Source organism: Lissotriton helveticus, chromosome 7 (assembly GCF_964261635.1).
Source record: "Lissotriton helveticus chromosome 7, aLisHel1.1, whole genome shotgun sequence".
Taxonomy (NCBI): domain Eukaryota; kingdom Metazoa; phylum Chordata; class Amphibia; order Caudata; family Salamandridae; genus Lissotriton; species Lissotriton helveticus.
Genome location: NC_136068.1, coordinates 1029042910 through 1029067122, shown reverse-complemented (window position 1 = coordinate 1029067122; position 24213 = coordinate 1029042910). Strand labels below are relative to the sequence as shown.

Below are 24213 nucleotides of genomic sequence, written 5' to 3'. Positions count from 1 at the left end.
AAACACTTTATTGAAACGGGAAGGAAAGCACCAGCTCGTTCCTTTCGCGGTTCCCACCAAAACGCCGACGCGTTTCGAGACAATCCTCTTCTTCATGGGCAAATGGTGGAAAAGGCACCTCCGGTCACTCCCCTCTATAAGCGCACATCGCGGCACACCACCTGATCGGTTGGCGCATGTGCACTCCACAAAGCATTATGGGAATCGTTGTGCCGGTTTTGAATAAAGCGTACCAAATGTCCCGCTGTTACAGAGCCCCCAGATGGGCTCCGGCAAGATGAAATGTCCTCCTCAATTCCTCAATGAAATCCCCCTTGTAGAGGCCGGCCAATGTCGACTGCTGGGGCCCCCAGGTTCTCGGGGTGGTGCTCTTCGACGGCACGACCGCCGTCAAGACATCAGACTCAGGCTTGGTTACGTCGTTCATGTGAAGAGCGCTCAGACATCATTGTAGTGTTCCAAGCAAAACACTTTATTGAAACGGGAAGGGAAACACCAGCTTGCTCCTTTCGCGGTCCCCACCAAAACGCTGACTCGTTTCGTGACAATCCTCTGCTTCATGGGCAAATGGTGGAAAAGGCACCTCCGGTCACTCCCCTCTATAAGCGCACATCGCGGCACACCACCTGATTGGTTGCTGCGTGTACACTCCACAAAGCATTATGGGAATCATTGTGCCGGTTTTGAATAAAGCGTGCCAAATGTCCCGCTTTTAAAGAACCCCCAGATGGGCTCCGGCAAGATGAAATGTCCTCCTCAATGAAATCCCCCTTGTAGAGGCCGGCCAATGTCGACTTCTGGGTCCCATATGTGTATATATATATATATATATATATATATATATATATATATATATACATCCTCGCTCCACCTGCACCAAACTCACGCACTCCAGAACGGGTGCTGTAGTGCGGGGGGTGCTCCCTCCAATATACCGCTACTCGCCTCCTCTCTTTGTTTAGAAAAGACACAGCACTCGCGGGGGAGAGTCAGTAGATTTTATTTTGACTCTCAAACGCACCAGACACGTTTCGGCAGTCGCCTTCCTCGATGGTACCAGGTGTCTAGGTAGGAGGATGTGGCCAATCAGGATAAACCACACCAAGCCCTCCCATTCATAGACACACGAGCTGCTCCTGTAAGACTCACTCCAGCGATGCAGGTAACAGATGTGATCCACCAGACAAAGCCAGCTGAAGGGCAGGGGTAAGAAAGAGTGTAACACATGGCAGACTGGACATTGACAAGACTGATCAAAGTGCTCACTGATTCCAGGTGGGGAAGGAAGCTAACACGTGTAACCCAAGAGTGAGGAGAATCAGCACAGGTTTTCCCCAGGGTTGTAAAGTGCGTAGCGGCTAGTGATATTGCTGTATAGAAATATTATTTTTCCTTATTGCAGATGACATTTGGTAGAGTTTATGTAGTACTGAGTTGTAGAGAGAATAAAGTACTTCTCTTTTTTATAAGATCGAGGACTAGCTGGACAGTCTGTCTGTGGGGGGTCATTGTGTGGCTCTCTGACCCCACACCACCTCTCCGAGTAGGCCTGAATCTGCTCACTGGCATCTACCATTGTAAAGTGCTACAGGGGAGTACTTGGTGCTCAGCTGGCAGAGTGTGATAGCTCCAGTGCTGGGACACCAGTGGTAAACAATCTCAGTACCTTATGTTTTGGCAAAGTAACCAACTGTGTGTGACAGGCCCTTCAAAGTGGATCTGGCAGAGAGCCATCTTGCATTTGCCGTTATTTTTAATATGCGTAGTGTAGCATTAAAAGTATTATTGGTCATGCAGCAAGCAGGTATCCTGATCTACGTGCTTACATCCATGATCATTCACTCTTCCCTACACCTTTTTATTCTGCCCTCCATTTCTGTATGTCACTGCATTGAACTACACTCTCATCATTGTATTCTCTTTTCTCTCTGCTGCTATGTGGCGGTCATTCAGCTTCAGAGCCCAGGGCTCAACAGCTGCTCTTCAATTAGCAAAGACTCACTCTTCCATGTATCTTAACTCCAGATGTAAGTCTGAGAAGTTAGAGCACTAATGGATGAGAGATACTGCACAAATAACAATATTAAAGAATGTATAACCAAATTCAACCACAGGACAATGTCGAATGTGCAGGCCATGCTTACCTTCTTCAGGGCGCCAAGCAGGGCGGGTGCAATGGAAGCCATGTAGTACGAGTGGAAGGCCACACCTGCACTCTGCACTTCCTTGGCAAACACTCCTTCGGATTTCAGTTTTGCCACAAACTCAGATACTGAAGCCTGCGTTTGGAACAACAAGATAATTTATATTAGTATCTTAAACATTACTACTTATGCCATCTGGAAGATATTAGTCCTCGATCAATTGTCACTGGGTGGCAGACCCTAAGATCTCTTCTGATACCTATTGAATTGTTAAAAGGGAGGTGAAGGTTTTGATGGTCTCTTATAGGAGAGACTGGGTAATCAAGGGAGATGTCTCCTGATCATCGTTGCTAGCTAGCATTGGAGGCCTATGCATGGGGAATTTCGGCAACTGAGTGCGACCAGAGTTGTTGCTCAGTGTTGGCTGCATGTATTTGTGGAAAGAAAGGATAACTATGACTGGTCTCACACAGATGGATCCCTTTGTTTTCATGGTTTTAGTAGGGTCTCATCTTTCTCTCAGGAGACTGACTGAAGAGCACTGATATTTTGGAAAACCAGTGGCACATCACTCTCGCCTTATAGCTAAGTCAACATCACTCAATTAGGTCAGAGCAGAGTTGCATGTCCCTCAGCACAGTGCTGAGGTGAACATCCATATTCATCTCAGGATTGAGCTGCACATCCCTCCCTTGTAAGTGCAGAGCTGTACATCTGCCACTTGCTAACCACAATGCTGTACCTTCCTTCATCGCTCCATGCTGAGATGAACATCCCTCTCTTGGTCAGCGATGACCTATATGTCTCTCCCGCCCTCAGCAGAAACTTGCTCATCATCTGAACAGTCTTGGTCTTTTGATACTCACTTGAGGGCCTGAAATGGTGACGGTGTCCTCCGAATTGTGGCATGCTGGTACCACTCCCTGCGGACACTGCTGCTTGCATTCCTCCCACGTTAGCCCTGAAACAGTAATCATAAGTAGCCTTCACTAGAAGCAAACACCACATCACAAGAGCAGTGTAACAAATGCAAGCCCCAGCTGAGGACTCTGTGCAGCAATAAGGGCAGCCAGAAGGCAATAAGAGGGATTCTGGCACAAGCTTCCTGAGGAGGAAATTGGTTTCTCCAGATACTTCCTATAGTATTGTTGTTTGTTACCTTATCAGTGGAATTAGTGGTGGATAATTAAAATTCACAGAGGTTAATCACGGTTGTTCATGATCTCTTTCCATTACTAACCACACCTGGATTCACAAACCCTAATAGCTAGTCTTGGAAAAGCTCCTACTTCCAAATATGCAAACATATTCCAAAAACCCAGCGGCTGATGGAATCTGTTTGAGTCTGGTTTCATTAGCGAAATCTCACAATAAGAAAAGGGAGAGGTTTGGTTTATGTACCAAAATCTAATTTTGCAGCAAATAGTCACATGGCTTTTAGCAACTGAACAGTTCCATTTGTAGCAGAAGTGAGAACATAAGACCACAATGCTTGCAGATTGGTATGAGGTGGGTTGAGGGCTGGCACAGACACATGGCCTTAAAAGGATTAAAATGAACAAGAGGACAGAAGTCACATGTGGTTGAGCAAAAGCTCCAATCAGAGAGCTCCGGTCGGCTTACCAACAGCAGCCATGCCTCCCGGTGGAAGTTTGGCTTCTTTGATACAGCGCCCTCTCCAGTAGGCAGCAAGAATGGCCTCTTCATGACTCAAGGAACTGTCAGCGTAGCCACAAGCCAGCTCTCCAACGGAGTGGCCAACAATACCATCAGGCTCCAGTTTCATTGCCCTTAGCATATCGATCTGTGCAATCTAACAAAGGAACAAGAATACATTAGCAAGACAGAGCAGAATTGAGGGCAGCCTTGGGAATCCAGCATACCACTAATAATGCACAGAAGAAACATCCATAAACCTGCATGCATTAGGGGACGAACCTACTATTAGTTTGACACATAACATAAAAACACGATTCCATCTATTACTAGCACAACATATTAAGGAATACATCTATAAAAAAATAAAAAAGAGGTTCCCCATTAAATACCATCCAAACATAGAACAGACACCTTATCAATTCAGCCAAAAAAGCTTTAAGGGCACTTTAATAAAAGATCCGCTTGTTGGAGAAGATAGACATTCACATTTGATACCAACACACCATACAACAAAGACCAAGGAAACTCATTCAATATCATCACTGCAAACAACAGGAATCAAGGACCACATCCAATACCATCACAACACATATCAGAAACAACCAACCCACGTTAAATACTAACCCTGCACAGCACCGAAGCAAATCACTCCCACACAACATACTTCTAAAATAGGTGGCTGTATAAAAAGCCAAAACACAGCATAAATGAGGGAACCCATCAAAAAGCCCTGGGAACATGTGTGAAAGAAAGGAACTCTACCCAACATCAGACAAAAGAAACCCACAGCCTATCCCATCCAGCAGCTTCACTGCACATAACAGAAAGAGATCCTTCCCAAACCAGCACAGATAAAAAAATAAAAAGAGACCACCTTCCAAAGCCTAGTATTATGGATACAGACTCCAGGTGCCCATCTAAACTACCAAATCAACACAAAAGAGAATCCACCAACACATCATAGAACACACGCAACAGGCCGAATCAACTACCACCACAGCATACATATAAATGGCACATGCTCTGTGCAATACTGCCCAATCATACAAGGCGAACCAGGGATTTAATCAATTACCAATCGAGAATACAACAGAAACCAGGGATCGAGTCTTGTACCTGCCTAAATACACAACAAAATCAGACAGGAACACTGTTAACTTTCACACCACTCATACCATTTACCTAACCAATAGGGCCAAAGAAAAGGCAGCCCCTTCCAGTCTGTTGGGCCGTTGGAGTTCTAACCCCAAGGGAGGAGTCTTCGGACATCAAAGAATGCAGTGATCACCAAGACAGTGTAGTGACCTTTCACAGTGATGCTTGTGCACAGTGGAAACCTTTCAGTGCTACCATATTTCACAATTGGCAAGCCCTCCAAAATAATATCAAACAGCCCCAAGACATAAGTAGAGTAACAGCAGCACAAAACGGGGAACACAACTTATCCGAGTTCAAGCCTTCATATAAACAAGAGGCACATTTTAAAACATTTACAGTTACACGGGCCACATCTGTACTTCCTTTAAATAAATCAATTGATGAAATATTGTATCATGCTTGAGGAAAGGAGATGGCTGTCTATTGACCAATGTAAACTATGTCACGTGTGCCACAAAACGATGATTCCTCTACCCGGCTATGAGCACACTCTGGGAGATCGAAAACCTTGTTTGTGCTACAGCAACATGAAAACAAACATTTCAAATCTTGCCTCTCTTATTCCATCTTCCCCAAAGCCTCACTCTCTTGTCCGAGTCTTTCTCTTCTGTTCCACCTCAGCTTGTTGCTGTAACCATGAGGGGCATAAGTGCAATGCAGAGAACCAATACGATGTTACATTACACCCCTCGTCTCTCCATCTCTCCGATGGCTTCTTTTCCTTTTTGTTCTCCCTCACACTGCATTGACTCTGTACAAAATTATGCAATGGAATACTCCGGGCAAAGCTATAAAATTCACAGGTAAAACTGAACTTCTTGGTATTAAAGCTGAAAACAGATACCCACATAAAGGATAATCTTGGATAAATAATGTAACATTCATGAAGCCATTGCATTCCAAAACATGGAACCCTACTGAAAACCGTATTGAGCAAACTTTACCTTGAACTGACATGTTAGCTTTTAACAAGATATAGTCTCAGCTGTGCTGAGTCGGAGACAACGATTCTCTTTCCTAACCTTGGTTTTGGAAAACACTTTACTGCGCTGGTCAATGTCTTTTACAAGGTTCTATTCTCCACATGTTCCACATATCGGAAAAATAGAGTTGTTGAACCTGCACCCAAAAGAAGCCTCTGAGCAGCGAATAACAACATTCCTATCGTACTGAGAGTATGTAGCTTTTAAGCACGGAGTAAAACCCTTGCTATGTCTGACCATAAAGCCTTGCATAACCAATCTGGTCTCTTCAAGAGTGAATTGTTGTACTCTCACACTGAGAACAGTTGTGCAGACACTGCAGTATTAAGACGGCTCCACCTCACAGCCTTGCAACTAACCCAAGACAAGACAACATGGACGACCCTGGATATGGGACATTTCCTTGAGCATCAATGAGCGCTACCAAAAGCACCACCAAGGATACTCTGGCCCACAGCAACAAACCTCCTGAATGAGATCATGCGATCTCCAGGAAGAGCAACAAACCTTCCAATGGAAGCCCTCGGGTACACCAGCACACACCTGAGAACAATCATAAGGATATCCAATACCTCATCAGCACATTTCCTCACTCATACCTCCTTGCTAAAAAACAAAATACTTTTCCAAAAGCATCATAACACATGACAAATACCTCATCAGCACATTTCCTCACTCATACCTCCTTGCTAAAAAACAAAATACTTTCCCAAAAGCATTATAACACATGACAACATGTTCTCCAGTAACAACGCTGAGCACAGCAGAAAAGCTTCTGAAGTAAACCATGTATACAACAGAAAATAAAATTCTAAGGACACTGAGGCACATAGTACTAAACTTGAGTTAGGATACACCGAGACCAGGGATCCTTCCCAATGACACCCCTTCCTACATCAGAGAGCCCCAAGGGCGCATCATCTAGCCTTCTCAATGAGACCCTTTGATGCATCGGCTAACTTCTCAATGATTCCCAGTGCACATCAGAGAACATTCTCAATCAGATGCATTCAAACATAGGAGGACCCTTTCAAGTCAAACACATTCTGGATGATACACAAATGGCTTTCACAATGAGGCCCCAGTACACTTCAGGAAAACCTGTGTAGGACACACTCAACAACTTTATGCATTACAAGTCTAGCCACACCAGGGAATGTTCACAATTCTACCACATTACATTACAAAACATTTCCTTAGTGTGGAGCAAGAATACTAGAAGAAAACAATGTGATGCTGTGATCCACCTGAATAGCAGCAAGTCCAACGAAGGCATGGACAGTATCCTCAAACGTGTTGTCGTCTGCGTTGAGCAGCAGTTCTGACACCTTCAGCCCAGTCTCTGTCAGGGCCTTATCTGAGCGCAAGATGGACTCACGGAAAATCCCCAGCTTCATTAGACTGTGGCCCATCCCCTTCCACTGCGTGCCCATCCCTGTATAAAAGAGACAGAAAGAAAGACCATTGTGTGTTCCTCCAAACCAGTACTTCACAACAATAAGAGAGTCAGGGTATGTTACAAACACTCTTCTACCCCATAAGTCAGTATTCAAATAACAACAAAAGAGCGATGTGATCAGAGAGTCAGAGTAAAATCCCTCTCTTAGAATGCCAGATAAGGACTCAATCATATAATTTTAAAAGATAGATGACAATAAACCACCAAACCCAGTGAATAACAACGCACAAAATAGTAGTAAAAAGAACCCTCACTCACCACCTAGTGGTGACATGCTTCATCACGGGGTTCCCACTGGAAGGACCGAATGTCCTCCCAGTGTGCTAGTACGCCTGTTTACAGCGGAGCTGGTTTTTTGTGTGTTGAGACAGTGACAACCAAAAAGTGTTAATTGTGTGCAAAGATTAAAAAATGCCAAGTTGTGACTATCAACTATTTTATTAAGAGTCCAACTTGCATTGATTAAAAAAGGTGAAAATAGGACTTTGAAGAAGGTTTTTTAATTGAAAACCTCTAGTCCTTTTAGAAGTCGGTCAACATTTTTCTGCTTGGTAGCCAAAAAATCGCTCAGCATTCGTCAGGACCTTACAGTGAATCTTCCGGCGGTATGCACACACTAAGGCGCACCCAACCGTGAAGATATTAGTGTGAAAAAGAATTGTTAAAAACAGTCTATAGTTACTCACGGCTTTACCCGTGGGGGCACACTCAGTATTTACTGGGGCCCATTCTATCATTGGTATTCTTTCGGCATATCATGGGCAAACACGGCAGGGGTTTGCCTCACGCCGTGCAACTTTCAAGCCGGCGGCTCCCCGTGGAAAACCTATCTGGATTCACTTCCGTGGCCCGAATGCGCATTCGGGCCACGGAAGTGGATCCAGATAGCTTTCCACGGGAAGCCGCCGGCTTGAAACAGGCGTAGTAGCACACTGGGAGGACATTCGGTCCTTCCAGTGGGAACCCCGTGATGAAGCATGTCACCACTAGGTAGTGAGTGAGGGTTCTTTTTACTACTATTTTGTGCGTTGTTATTCACTGGGTTTGGTGGTTTATTGTCATCTATCTTTTAAAATTATATGATTGAGTCCTTATCTGGCATTCTAAGAGAGGGATTTTACTCTGACTCTCTGATCACATCGCTCTTTTGTTGTTATTTGAATTCCTACAAACCAGAACACCGAGAATGGTGGTGGCTTATGTTGGACTACAGGAACACTGGGGAGAGGAGTTGGTCTAATGGCTTGGGCGGTCAACCTCGAATCTGGGGAACCAGGTTCGAGTCTTGGCAATGACACTGAACATCCTGTGATTCTGGGCTAATCCCTTAATCCCAAGTGCCTAACAAAAATGAACGTGTCCTCGTGTAATGCAACTGGAGCTATGTAAAGCGCTCAGATACCCGATACCGGGTCAAGTTAGCTCTATATCAAAAAAAATTTAAAACACTAGACTTTTACATAAAATGACTCCAATTATAGAGTTTTCTGAAAGATGCATGACTGCCCACAAGATGGGGAACATTTTGTAAGTAGGGTAATCATAGTGGAAGCAGAGAAACCCAACAATGAAATGTGCTTTCAAGAGAACGACTCTTCAGCTCTTGTACCGGTGGAATGTTGGGCATTAGCCATATTATCACTGACACAGATATTCCTCATCAAAAGGCATTACCATTATATTTACCTGAACAAATGTACCAGAGGGGCCGGCCGCTGGCTTGGCACTGTTGAATCTCTTTCACATCGCTCTCACTGTTGATCAAGGTGAAGCCACGGTAAGGCATGGCAGAGACGGGGGCCCCGGAGATGTCATTTATCATATTCACTAAAGTATTGTTCCTTTCCTGTTTCTTGCCCTGCTCAAGTAACAATTCCACAGCTTCCTGCGTCCGGCCACAACCCTGGACGATTCGTGGAAGATAAAGCGTCTCTTCAGATGAAAGGGATTTCTTTTCATTAGGTCTCAAGATGACATGGACGTTCGACCCACCAAAACCAAATGAGTTAATACCAACGATTCCACCCTTAACTGGAGTTGGCTCTGTGACCACCTGGATGCGACCATCGAGCAAGGCAGGAATGTCAGGGTTTGGGGTGTTGTAGTGGAGATTGGGAGCCCACAGTCCGTGTTCCAAGGACAGGACCACCTGCAACAGAGAAGCACAACTTGTAAATGATGATGGTTATTTATGACCAAGCACTGGATACTCCAGCACCACCTCACCTCAGGCCTTCCCTGTCTCCTACCATCTTTCTATCATGCATTTGACATAGATGAGCCTTTAATTCACTGAACGAGAAACAGACCTGCTTCCAAATTCACAAGAGGATTTTTGTTTTTGCTCTTCTTAAGAATGTGGGCATTGATGTATGGTGCACCGGGCCCTAGTACATTTGCAGAGTGATTGTTCCGTCAATAGAATAGTGTTGTACATAACATGTCTATCAGTAACACGCACGGCCTCTGAAGAATGAACACCTGTGTGGACCCACTGGGATAAGAACATGTGACAATGGATCAAACACGGATTCCCTCTGGGGATGCGTTCGTCCACTCAGCCATCCGACTGCTTGAAGATGCCCCAGTCCACTGAGATAGCTACAAGAGGCCAAACGTCATGCAATGGTCCGCCTGGTAGCTAAATTTCCCTGTTATCCGCCTCTCCCATTGTTAGCGCGGGGACACGCCGGTGTGCGTAACTCAGCGCTTTATAAATGCCCCTATTATTATTATTATTATTATTATTAACACCTTCAGACAGTCCTAGTGACTTAACCAACGCTTTGCATTCTGGGTCTTACAGTCTGGCATATCTATTAATATTTTAAGTTTGAACCTATAAGACGTAACAAGCAAATTGGTGTTGGCTACAACACAGGAGTCACACCGCCCACGTGGCATCTATGCACAGTTACAGTAATGCTTCTTTAGTGTAGCTCAATGGTTAGAGCGGCAGACCTTGATGCAGAGCTCTGGCCGGGGACCAGGGTTCGATTCCCGCCTCGGCAGGTCTCGGGCTCAAATTCCTCTGACCGGATGTTCTCGCCTCAGTGCCTATTCTAATCATGGGTCCCACGCTGCAACTCTGGGCAATAGCTTGCTTAATCTCCACAACGGCCCTAACAGCGTGAGGATGCCTGGTTTCACCATGGGGGTGCCCAGGAGTGGACACTTCACAAGGAAAACCAGGAAGGGTTCCTTAGCGGTATGAGTACAAGCGCCGGGAGACCCGGTCCGGGTAGCTGCGCGCTATACAAGTACAAAAAAAAAAAAACATTTTAACCCGGATGGGCTGTTCAGGGGGTGGATGGCCCCTGTACTATACTGCACGGCTGAAAACAAAGGCCATATAGAGGGTACCATGATATTCCTTTACAATGCCATAGGCAGGGTCTCAAAGCACACAATGAATATGGGGTTCCAATGCATTTTACTAGAAGTTAAAGCATATTTGGGGATTTTATCATTATTAAATGGATCACTGCGACTTTGGGAAACCAGACAGATTCCGCATTTTCGTGTTGGGATGCGTTTCATTAATCAAATGTAACATACATTAATTAGCAGGCAAACCAGAGAGAAAAAACCAAAAATAAAATGCTAGGCATCCAGGCCTTCGCGCTTTGTGGTTTCATGCTCTTGAACAGTAGCCATCGGAAGGTCCCAGTGCAGAAAACACACTGAGATTAGACAACAGAGATAAACCGACGCCACTGCATTAGCAATTGCCATTGTAAACTGCGTTTTCAGAGGGAAAGATTATCAGAAAAGAAAGCAAAAGAAGGATCAGTGGAGTCTGGCTGTAAAGATTAAAGTCGTAATGATACCATAAAAGCAGGTGAGAGTTTCTACTTTAAGACAAGACATTCAAGTGGGGCAGTCACAGTCACTCGGGGAGACAATGAACAGCGGTGCGACAAAAACAGGTAAAGCAGGACGGCACCGCCATCGTGTATGACGCAGGGAACATGTGAATCAATAATTGAAGGCTCTAGTTCTCAAGTGACGTCACGTCACAAAACCTGACTTTTGTCAAATCAACGTTCCCATAAGAAGATTGTGTCTAAAAGCCCCATCGTGCATGGTGCCGTTGACTGCAAAACGTAGGAGTCTCTGAAAGTCACCCTAATGGCGCGAGGCAAGTTAACAATGATGTAAAACAACAACATAGGTGCCACCTGCACCCGGGTGGGCAGGATCACCTTTAGATAGTCAGGCTTACTGGGAAGAGTGAAACCCAGAATTTAATGTACTTTGGGTAAAACATCAGGATGGCTGATTATACGCTTGATGACACAGGGCCAAGTGGCAGCACATATGGCCATATATTGATAATGAATCATAGGCATTGTTTCGTCATACGAAACAGACATGTTTGTAATTAAGTGAAACGTGATAACTCTAAATGCGAGTCCAAACCACAATCTTTGAGTGAATTTCAAAAAAAGAGCTGTACACACAATGGAATACTTGTGTTATAGAGGTTCCTCACTGTTGATCAGGAAAACTGACAAAAATCTAAACAAATGTTATTGTGTTCTGTTTGATAATTTGATTTTTTTTTTTTTTTAAAGAAAAGCATATTAATAATAAGAACCCATTTGCAGGTACTCATGCATGAAATGTACATTAAGTCTGGTTCTCGAATTACAGTGCAATAGAAACAAAAGAGACTCACTAAAGAAACAGAGCCAAGGGCCCCTTCATGATTACCATCTCTAGCCAAACATGTTACGCTGGGCTTGCATTTCCAAATCTAGGATTTTAAGTAGAGATCTACAAAAGTGAGTAGTCCAAGATGTTGTTAAGATAAGGACTTGAGCATTAAATTCAGATTGCCAGATAGCAAATTGCCATTAATAGCCAGGATGTCCACCTCAGGCCAGGAGCAAACCTTGTGTACTGTGGACATCTCACCTATGAACCTCCCTAGAAGGATAAACAGCAGCTCCCCTAAAGAAAGGAAGAAGTGGGCTTAGAGCGAGAGAACAGAAGGGGACGACACTGTCCAAGTCCAAAAGGAAAGAACAGAACATGCCCAACCCCAAGGAGAGCAACTGCTTCAAATAAGCCAAGACAAATGGAAAGGGATACAAGCCAACAGACTGAAAAATAAGAGGAAAAACTAAAAACATGCCAAAGAAAATATGCAAAACTAAACCGGAACTGAACCACCAAGAAGAGCTCTTAGCCCAGGCAGAAGGGAGAAACACAGAAATCAAAAAGACATAGACAAATAGTATTGAAGAGGCCCCTGACAAACGAAAACCTAAAAAGAACTTCTACATCATCAAGAAGCTTGCAAGACAAGAACCAGACCAGACTTCAGATTTCATCCACAGCATCAATGAACTTGAATTTGCTCGGAGGACACATCATAAGTTAGTGAAGAACAGACAAGATTGCATTTCCAACTCTGAGGAGATAGATGTTACATCCAGACTATAGGTAGAGGTGGTATTGGAACATTACATAAAGTATGCTGTTCAAGGTATAGGGGTACATCCAATGTGCAATGCTTGGAGTAACCCTGATGGCTCTGTGTAATTCTACGTTCACTTTTTGCTCACCTGCCCAGAGGTGAAACACATTCAATAGTCCATAGTTACCATGGGAGAGGAGTTGGCCAACGGCTAGGGCGGTCGACCTCGCATCTGGGGAACTGGGTTTGAGTCTCGGCAATGACGCAAAACATCCTGTGATTCTGGGCAAATCACTTGATCTCCCTGTGCCTAACTAAAAATGTAATGTTTCCTCATGTAAAACGCAACTGGTGCTCATGTAAAGCGCTCTGATACCCGACTCAGGTCAAGTTTGTGCTATATAAAAATCTGTACAATAAATAAATTTTACAAAACCTGAAAAACTCAAATACACTGAGATGCCAGCAGCTATTCACATGAAAGAATCGCATGGTAACTATGATGTTCTGAGATTACTATACCTTGGCCAATGCTGCAAGCCCAGAGGCAGGTTCCGGGTGGCCCATGTTGGACTTAGTGGACCCAATCAGCAATGGTTCCCGGTTTGATTGACAGAAAACATTGACAATTCCATTCACTTCTTGAGGATCGCCCACCTGAGGGAACAAGAAACAGATTTAATGAACGAGTCAGACAGAAGCCTCAGATGTATGCAAAGCACTTACTGGCATAAGGAAATGGGCACCAGAGGATGGGACAAGTCTAGCAAGAGAGGAGTATACGAGGGGCCAGAAAGAGGAAAGGAGGAATTCGGACAGATGGAAAGATGAAGAAGCCTTATAAATTGAATGACGTGGAATTCCCCGAATAGGTGCTAATCTGACTGGTTAATGCAGTTTTATAGTGGGGATTGTCAACTGTACAGAAAGAGAAACAGGTAGCAAGAGGTGACCAGTGGTAGCTGGATTTATGGTTATGCTTGTACGGAGTGTACTTAGTGCGTATATTATTTCCCTTTTACTGAGCAGAGGTTAAGGGATTCACGCTGATTAGTGGACCTTTTCAAGAACTATTGTAAGACTTAAATGCCCCCTCTGTTCCCATTTTATTTTCCAGACAAAATTCTGTGCTATTTTCTTTTTTGTATTATTTTCACTGGGAAACTAATCCATAAGATAGATGTTTACCCCTCAATGGCCCTAGGCACCCCTAAAAAGTGGGGATGCGGCAGAAGAGGATTTGGATTTAAGTTTTATTTTATATATTGCTTTTGGATAGCACTCATGATAGCAAATGGCCACCTCATCGTGCTTATGGGGATGGAGGAGGGGGATTAGGTGATTGTCCCCAGGCATGAAGAGTAAGTGTGGAGTTCAAGAGGTAAGACAAAGGACAACAAAGAGAAGAGATTTCAACATGTCAGGTTCTACACTCAAAACAGTTGTATATCACCAAATATTTTGAAAGTCTCTTTTGAGTAGTCAGAAAATGTGTTGGACAGTTGATGTGGTGCGATCAGTTGGTGAGATAGTTGGTGGTCGACTATGAAGGGTCTTGCACCTTGAGTTATGGTCTTGGACTGCTTGTCTGACATCGGTTGAGGGTCACCAGCTGAGGAACATGTGATCGAAGAGTCTCACTCAGTACATGAGATGGTCAGCATGACTTTGAACATGTTGCCAATTGGACAACACCACAACATAGACGGTGCTATGTTTGTCACTACAATAATTTATGAAATAACGTTTGAGAAGTTGGAAGTGATCTATTATGGCAGGAGAAACAGAGGCAGAACTCTGCAGAAGATGCAAAGATAAGCTAGAATAGTGCATTATTTGCGACATTGTAGACCTGCGAAATTAGAGACAGGAAGTGGAGACAAACCAATGTCAATAGTTACTCCAACCTTATGAGTACTTTGTGACAAAGTCAAAAAGAGAATTTGGTCCATGAAAGGCTAATTAGTCAAATGGTGTGTGGTGGGGACTCCCAGTCCCGGCAGAAGAATCTAAGTCCTATAGGTGTCTGGATGGCACCCGTTCCTACGCCTCCACTTTTTAGGATGTGAGAGGCTGCACAGGATGAGTCAAGGATCAGCAGCATCGCTGACTATCCTGATGTGTACATATGCATTGTTGCGTACATGTGGAAACCCAGGATGTAGTTGCCGGTGAAGTTCACCAGGAACATCATATGGAGACTAGAAGTGTGACAAAGTGCTGAGCCCCGTGAGACTGCAGATGATATGTTTGAATTGGCAGAGAGGTGAACATCCAGTTGGATGAGAAAAGAGTAACATTGGAGAAGTGTTCTCTAACGCTGCTGGTTATAGCGAGGCAGTTGAATGTTTGTGGTCTATGTGCGATACTTATGAGATCACAGAACTTCAGAGAACAGGGTTGGCTGTGATCCAGAAATATGAGGCTGTCTTCCCTGATGTAATGTAGGTTCCACCTGGGTCCATGAGCCAGCTGGTAAACATGGCCTCATGCCTGGTAATATAAACAAACCAAGGGAAGACACAGCCACAGACCTGTGGAGTGTTCTCTAGTTGGAAAAGACACCACACGTGCTGCCATGGGATGTAGAGCTTCTGACAAGGAAAGAAGCTAGCGGTACTCTACCATAGGTACTCCAGCTGATCATCTCTGCCAGTCAACCGCAGTTTGGGATACCAAGCTCCAGCAATCCCTACCAGTTCTAGTGCAGCAGACTGAAATCCCGTGCTTTTTTCAGCATTATTGCACAGTTTGTTAGTCCCACCAATAATTTGTGAGTTATTGAAAGCTGCCTGCACAGCTCAGTTGAACTTAGCTGGTAAGCAATAAGAATAAACTGAAGGGCACGAGTAGGAGGATGAAAGAAGCCTCGATTGTCTCAGATGTGATTAACAAGGAGGAGGCGATGGAGGAACGGTTCACTTTGTTATGTGCTTCTCAGAATTAATTACATTTTCCCAGAGTGGCTTGGCAACAAAGAAGCCTCTGAGCTTACTTGGACTTTATTTTAATTTGCTTTTATCACAAAAGACCACAGAAGCCTGTTCCTAGAGTCTTCCCCATCCCACACTTATGACATGCCGAAAAGCATTTCTTTTACTACCAGCCATCCTCTGTTTGGCCACAAGGTATGGTCTCAACACTCGTATTTCATACCTTTGTTTTGTTTTCATTTTCGTGAAAACGTGTTAGTTAAATCAGTTTGTCCATTAGCTAACAGCCTCTGGGTACAGGCGAAACCTTGCCTATTTCATTTCGAAGCAAGGTAATACCTGCCTACCCAGGTTGTCTTTAGGTGATACCATCCAAGGCACTCATTTGCTGTTCTAATTCCCGGCTGCACAAGGTCTGTGCCTCGGGTTTGTCAAAGTGGTGGGGCCCAACGGCTCTCATTTTTGGGGACCGGCACTTATTTTTCTCCTCAGATATTGACCGCGAGCAACAGAAAGAAAAACACACAAACAGCAAAGAGGGAGGAAGGGAAAGACAGAAAAAGGCCACAACGGGAGAAAGCAGGAGCCTGCAACAGGGAGCCTTAGTGACAGCGGTGAGTGGTAGACTAGTGGATTAAAGAGGCCAGAGGAAACTTCACCATTGAGCAGCCTTGTTATTCGGCCCGCCGATTTGTATCAGCGCCGCTGGAGCAGAGCTTAGGGCCCCGGACCTCGTTCTGTCACAAATTAAGCACTGGATCCAGAAGGCTAGAGGAAAGCAGTAAAGTGCAAGGTCGAAATAAAACAAGCCCTTGCAGTGCAGTGCCAGTGGTTCCCCAACCCTTCAGTGGTCCCTCAACCCTACAGGGGGGCCCCGTTCAGCCCTAATGAACATCTGTGAGTTATGTGAGACTCAGGGGCCCCTCTTCACGTTCTGCAGGGAGCCCATCCTTTGAGGTACACCACTGGAATGGGGAGAGATGCAGAAGCAGGAGACCAGGGAGAGGAAGGGCAGGAGCCTCAACAGAAGGAGGATGGAAGAGCTTGAAGACGAAAGGGGTGACCTGTGCAGGGGACAGATGCATGCAGTAAAGGGAAGGGATAGAGGAAGAGGAGGGGGGGTGTGGATAAAAGGAAAAGCGGCTAGAAGTGAGGGGAAACACGAACCTTAGGTAGCGCTAGGCACCAACAAAGAAAGAGGACAAACAAAGACATCAGAGAAGAGGACATGGAAAACAAATGAATCCAGAGGACATGGCCAGGTCTGCTCAATGCTAGCCATTGTCCACATGTACTTTGGCCTTGGTGGCTTATTCCTTCAGTCAGAGCACTACGCGGCGGATTAGGCAGTAAATGAGTGGTTATGAAAGGTGGGGAGGGATTTAGAAGCTTTATTGTTAGAACTTTATGCATTTGCTTGTACTTTTTGGTTACAGATTTCTTTTGTTATGGAGTATATGGGGGGCGGGGTGACTTTCCTGCTCAATATTTATTATTAACATTATTAACATATTATTAATGACCTGTTTTTGCACTCAAAGGGAATGTTTAACTACCTCTGTTTGTGAACAGTGCGAGGAAGCCGTTGTGATGTTAACGATTATAATGGACAGCGCCAGAGATGCTCAGCACCAGGCTCAGCAGCAGGCCTGCTCAGCCGCAGCTCTGCTGTCCAGACTCAGCACCAGGTATGCTCAACCTCAGCTCTGATGTCCAGGTTCAGCAGCAGCACTGCTCAGCTCTGCTGTCCAGACTCAGCACCAGGTATGCTCAACTGCAGCTCTGCTGTCCAGGCTCAGCACCAGGCCTGCTCAGCTCTGCTGTCCAAGCTCAGCACCAGGCCTGATTAGCTGCAGCTCTGCTGTCCAGGCTCAGCACCAGGCCTGCTCAGCTGCAGCTCTGATGTCCGGGCTCAGCAGCAGCACTGCTCAGCTCTGCTGTCCAGACTCAGCACCAGGCCTGATTAGCTGCAGCTCTGCTGTCCAGGCTCAACACCAGGCCTGCTCAGCCGCAGCTCTGCTGTCCAGGCTCAGCAGCAGCACTGCTCAGCTCTGCTGTCCAGACTCAGCACCAGGCCTGATTAGCTGCAGCTCTGCTGTCCAGACTCAGCACCAGGCCTGCTCATCCGCAGCTCTGCTGTCCAGGCTCAGCAGCAGCACTGCTCAGCTCTGCTGTCCAGACTCATCACCAGGCCTGATTAGCTGCAGCTCTGCTGTCCAGGCTCAACACCAGGCCTTCTCAGCCGCAGCTCTGCCGCAGCTCTGCTGTCCAGGCTCAGCAGCAGCACTGCTCAGCTCTGCTGTCCAGACTCATCACCAGGCCTGATCAGCCGCAGCTCTGCTGTCCAGGCTCAGCACCAGGCCTGATTAGCTGCAGCTCTGCTGTCCAGGCTCAGCACCAGGCCTGCTCAGCTGCAGCTCTGCTGTCCAGGCTCAGCAGCAGCACTGCTCAGCTCTGCTGTCCAGACTCAGCACCAGGCCTGATTAGCTGCAGCTCTGCTGTCCAGACTCAGCACCAGGCCTGCTCATCCGCAGCTCTGCTGTCCAGGCTCAGCAGCAGCACTGCTCAGCTCTGCTGTCCAGACTCATCACCAGGCCTGATTAGCTGCAGCTCTGCTGTCCAGGCTCAACACCAGGCCTGCTCAGCCGCAGCTCTGCTGTCCAGGCTCAGCAGCAGCACTGCTCAGCTCTGCTGTCCAGACTCAGCACCAGGCCTGATTAGCTGCAGCTCTTCTGTCCAGACTCAGCACCAGGCCTGCTCAGCCGCAGCTCTGATGTCCAGGCTCAGCAGCAGCACTGCTCAGCTCTGCTGGCCAGACTCATCACTAGGCCTGAATAGCTGCAGCTCTGCTGTCCAGGCTCAGCACCAGGCCTGCTCAGCCGCAGGTCTGATGTCCAGGTTCAGCACCAGGCCGGCTCAGCCGCAGCTCTGATGTCCAGACTCAGCACCAGGCCTGCTCAGCTTTGCTGTCCAGACTCAGCACTAGGTATGCTCAACTGCAGCTCTGCTGTCTAGGCTCAGCACCAGGCCTGCTCAGCCGCACCTCTGCTGTCCAGGTTCAGCACCAGGCCTGCTCAGCTCTGCTGTCCAGACTCAGCACCAGGCCTGCTCAGCTGCAGCTCTGCTGTCCAGACTCAGCACCAGGCCTGCTCAGCTCTGCTGTCCAGACTCAGCACCAGGCCTGCTCAGCTCTGCTGTCCAAGCTCAGCACCAGGCCTGCTCAGCTCTGCTGTCCAGACTCAGCACGCGGCCTGCTCAGCTGCAGCTCTGCTGTCCAGGCGAGCACCAAACCTGTTCAGCTTCTGTCCAGGCTCAGCATCAACCTCCCAGCCTGAGCCGCAGCCCTGCACAGCATCAGTCTTCAGCATGACGAACTCTGGTCAACCCCCATCCATCTCTCCATTTCCGCATAGTACTGTCCTGCTCAGAATCAGTGCTGCTAACACACAGCACCATACCTATTCTGTGCCAACCAAGCACCAGCCATGCTCAGCACCAGCACTGCCCCACCACAAGCTCACACTAGTGACAGCCTACTGCTGGGATCAGCTTTAGCTCTACTTGGTGATAACCATGCACAAGTGTCTTTCTCGCTCACCTTAGTGCCAGTGCCGTGGGCCTCGATATACTCAACGTCCTGCGGTGAGATTCGGGCCTCTCTGTAGAGCGCGCTGACCAGCTGCCTTTGCATCTCTCCAGAAGGGAACGTTATGCCTGGGAACACAAAGGAGCTGCATCAGTGTCCTTCTTGGTCCTACAGGGACATTCAACACCTCCATCTATTCAACACTCCACAAAGTCTCTCTTAGAGGCCAAAAGTCTTGCCAATATTGACCACAATGAAAAGTGTGTGTGTGTGTTAGGAACAAATAGTCATCTGACAGACCTTTTGTCACTCTCACAGACCCCTCCACACTCCAGTACCTAGCCCTACCACTCTGACCCACCTTGTTCTTTGTAGCCATCAGTGTTACTCCCCGCGTTCACCACTGTTGCGTACACTCGCTTGGCCCTGGATTTCTTTGTCAACAAGATTGCAACCACTGCCTCAGACCGACAGTATCCATTGCCTAGGAAAGAGGAAGCAAAGGAGGTAAACGAGTGGGAAGGGACCGAAATGGGAAGTGACAGGGGCAGGGAGAGATAGGAGCGGCGATATACAGGGACGGCAGAGACAGGAGGCGAAGAGCAATTACACAACAGAGTCACAAGGGAAACAAGAGAGACACGAAAGGAGAAGTGTACGGTGGGGCAGGAAGAGACAAATGAGGCAGGATAGAGTGAAAATGGTAATACAAAAGCGGGGAGATAAGAAAGAGATAGTGGAAGAAAGGAGCAAAGAGATGACAGAGAGGCAAAAAGAAAGAGAGAGACATAGTCGGAAAACGAAAATTCTATGAAAGTTGAAGTTAAAGGAACTAATAAATAAAAGTAAACGCTCTAAGCAGCTTACACATATATACTAATATTTTCCTGATGTGTAGACTGCACCTCTGGCAGCTCCAAGCCAGGGTTGTATGTTAGAATATGGAGGTAAACATTATTTCCTTTACCAATGCTTATTCAAATAGTGCTAATGGGCAGTAGAGATCTCTCTCTCTATATATATATATCTATATATATATATATATATATATATATATATATATATATATATATATATATATTTTTTTTTTTTATATATATATATATATATATATATAGATATATATATATAGATATATATATAGATATATAAATATTATATTTAGTTCTGAGAAATGTACACTGTGGAAAGTGGGTGGTGTAGTTTAGTCACAGCATCACTCAGAATTTATGTTGGAATGTCTTCCACGTAGTACCAGAAACAGCATTCTGGGGATCTATGAGGAAATTGCTGAACTTGTTGCTATGCAGGCCCCTCTGATGAAGTCAAATGGGGCCAGGACTGGACTCGAGAACCAAAAGCAGCCCAGGATATAAAAATATGTTAAAATGAAATAAAAAAAGACGTTTTGTATTTTTAGATTCTGTTTTAAACATTACATTATAAAAATAAAATGTATTTATATTTTAAACTCTTTTAGATATTTTAATTTAACATTATTTCCTATGGGGGTGATATTTCAAATCCCCACCTCCATTATTTTCTATGGGAGGGATTTTGCAGTATCAGTTGTTGGTCATTTGTGCTGATGGACTTACTACTGCGGTAGAAACTTTACACTCGCAAGTTTGACTCCATCAGAATTTTGTGAATAGCCCAAAGTAGTAGAGTAACTCAAAAGTAGACGTGTAAATTTATCAGTATTAAATCTACACATTGTATATTTACTGTTGTGAATAGTCTCCAAGTGTGTTTTAGTATTTTTGAATTGATATTAAGGAGGTGTTTTAAGAGAGAAAATAAACACTTATTGAAGCTGCCCTGGTCAGGTGAACAATCCACACTTAGCCCTCGTAATTAATGTGAAATGTAATATTATATATGCTAGTGAACCATCTGCATTGAAGGTTACGGGACAGCTTCTTTAAAGATGCATGGTGCAGTATGGACCCCTACTGGGAAAGTGTGTGCTTCTACCAGAGGGGGTCCTGATATGAGTTTGTGGCTTTTCCTAAGGGACTCAAGTGTTATAGTGTGGCTCTTCCAGATAGGTTTGAGTCTCTGTGGATCTTTCTGGGGTACTAAATGCTGTTCTACCTTTGTGTCCTGTACGTAAAGTGTTAATCTTCACTTTTCACATAAACTGCCTCTACAAATGTTGTGGCTTAATCGTTACCTGAAGCATCAAAGGACTTGCATGTACCATCCGGACTGAGCAGGCCCAGCTTCATGAACTGCACAGATGTATTCGGCTTGCACAGCAAGTTGACTCCCCCTACAATGGCTGAGTCGCACTCTCCGTGGTGGATGGCTTTGAAGGCGTTCTCAAGAGCCAAGAGGCTGGAAGAGCAAGCTGTGTCGATGGCCACGCTGGGACCTAGAAAGCACAAAAGAATGGGAAGTTTATCTGATGACTGATAGATGGACCTTCATTGAAATGCTACTTATTTGCTCCCCTCGGGCAGCAGACCAACTGTTAAAACAAAAAACAAAGGGTCTGATTACGATCTTGGTGGATTGGATACTCCGTCACTGACATGACGGATATCCCATCTGCCGTATTACAAGTTCCGTAAGATATAATGGAATTGTAATTTGGCGGATGAGATATCCGTCACGTTTGTGACAGAGTAACCCTGTCCACCGAGATCGGAATCAGGCCCAAAGTCTTAAAACGAGACCATAAGTAACCCTAAAATGGATCTGTGACATTATCCAAAAAGTTCTCCCGGAGCTCTTCAAAAGTATAAAATGTTCATAGCATATCTTGTAACACAGGACTAGTTATGTAAGTGCAGAAGCAGTACATATATTATTTTCTTCCTTCAATGCAGCATAAAGTTCATACGGTAATATCCAAATGTAGAACGCAAATTTCAGGTATCCAATTTAGAAAGTGTATCCAGAAGTTATTTAATAGTCGTTCTTAGCAGCCGTGTTTGCTGCTAAGAACGCCTATTAAATAACTTCTGGATACACTTTCTAAATTGGATACCTGAAATTTGCGTTCTACATTTGGATATTACCGTATGAACTTTATGCTGCATTGAAGGAAGAAAAGAATATATGGACTGCTTCTGCACTTACATAACTAGTCCTGTGTTACAAGATATGCTATGAACATTTTATACTTTTGAAGCGCTCAGGGAGAACTTTTTGGATAATATTGTTGTACTCAGAATTTTCTGGGTCTTGTGGGATAGAGTGGTAACCTATTTCTTTCCCTTAGGAGCACTCATTTATTTACACATTTTTTGATTACTTGGTTTTTACATTCAGTTGTGCGCCTGATTATATACCTGGTTACCAATACTTATAAATAATAAATGGATCTGTGACATGCTGCGTCCTGATTGGCCGTAATGGATTCTGGATGATAGAAATACATTGAGAACTGATACAACCCACCTGCTTGGCTCCCTCTAAATCAGAAAAACAAAAAGATGTCGCACAGTGATGACATCACAGACTGATGTTCTGCTTTAGTACATTTGAAAACAAGCTGATCAATAGTGACTTATTATGTACAGAGACTGGAGGCCTAAGTGGACTTTCCAGGACTATATTTTAAGATGATCTAACAAATATATAACTAATAAATAATATATAACTAATAATTAACAAACAAGGTGTGATAAAGCAACTATATTTATTAACACAGCCATACCCTGTGCACAATACTTGGCGTAAGTGACCACTGGGAACCTACCTTTGAAGTCAAAGAAGTAGGAGATCCTGTTGGCAAACATGGCGCGCTGGCAACCGGTCATGCTGTAGCCCAGCAGCTCCTCTGGGTCTCTGCTGAATGCTTCTCCTGCCTCGGAGCCACTGACGCCCACCCAGACCCCAGTGTTAGTCCCTCGGAGGAGGGTCGGATTGATGCCTGGTAAAAGAGACGTGAGGTTAGAACTGGTGGAGACATCTGAAATAGGATCCAGGGGACTCTGCCTTGCACCCATGGCCATGCACCTCAGCTGGGCACCCATGTCAGACACTTCAGGTGATTTCTCCTATGCTCATTGCACTGAGTGAGACGAGGCCTGATAACACTACTATCTTTGAAAAGAAATCTACTGAAGATTATTGATGACAAAAATGTAAGCCAGGTTTTTATTGCAAACGATTATTTGAGAAAATGAGCTCTAACAAGTCAGTGGTTACTTCATGTTCACTTGTGAACAATTAACACAAGAGCAGGAAAAGTCCAGACCCCTGAGATTTGTATCAACAAAAAAAATGTTAATTCAGGTGGAGTTTTTTAAAGATTCGAAATAAGGGAAAAAGTACAAAAAACTGACACCATTTATTGCAATTGGTGGCTTACTAAATACATTAAATTCAACTGAAGAGCCTTCCAAAGGCACCAGGCCAGGTTTGACTTGCCACGCCATGCGTAAAAGCGGTTTCAATAAAAGTAGCACCTGAATCGATGCCCTGGCATTAAAGGGTCCTTGAGCCGGGTTCACTGGGTGCACAAGGGATCTCAAATCATTGTGGCCAATCACTGGAGTTCAGGAGGAACCACAGCGCAGGACTATAACCTCCCTGTCCTGATAATTGTACCTGAGGAGCCGACACTACAGCTGTACTGCAGTGCTGGAACCCCTCCCCCATCGCTGTAACTGAGTAGCCGATACTACAGCTGCACTGGTGGAACCCCTCCCCCATCGCTGTAACTGAGGAGCCGATACTACAGCTGCCCTGCAGTGCTGGAACCCCTCTCTCATCACTGTAACTGAGGAGCCGATACTACAGCTGCCCTGCAGTGCTGGAACCACTCTCCCATCACTGTAACTGAGGAGCCGATACTACAGCTGCCCTGCAGTGCTGGAACCACTCTCCCATCACTGTAACTGAGGAGCCGAT

The 24213-nt window shown here is 45.3% G+C and overlaps 1 protein-coding gene across 1 annotated transcript in view; it reads right to left on the bottom strand.

Moving 5' to 3' along the window:
• Positions 1-24213, bottom strand: part of FASN (fatty acid synthase) — a 160728-nt gene that overhangs the window by 75281 nt on the left and 61234 nt on the right. Inside the window, exons 4-13 of the mRNA XM_078653765.1 lie at positions 23057-23230; positions 21524-21724; positions 19709-19831; positions 19360-19475; positions 13351-13485; positions 9090-9552; positions 7192-7379; positions 3768-3957; positions 3011-3105; positions 2145-2279 (exon numbers count right to left, since the gene is read on the bottom strand). Coding sequence (XP_078509891.1) covers positions 2145-2279; positions 3011-3105; positions 3768-3957; positions 7192-7379; positions 9090-9552; positions 13351-13485; positions 19360-19475; positions 19709-19831; positions 21524-21724; positions 23057-23230 — 1820 coding nt within the window. The remainder of the gene's footprint in view (positions 1-2144; positions 2280-3010; positions 3106-3767; positions 3958-7191; positions 7380-9089; positions 9553-13350; positions 13486-19359; positions 19476-19708; positions 19832-21523; positions 21725-23056; positions 23231-24213) is intronic.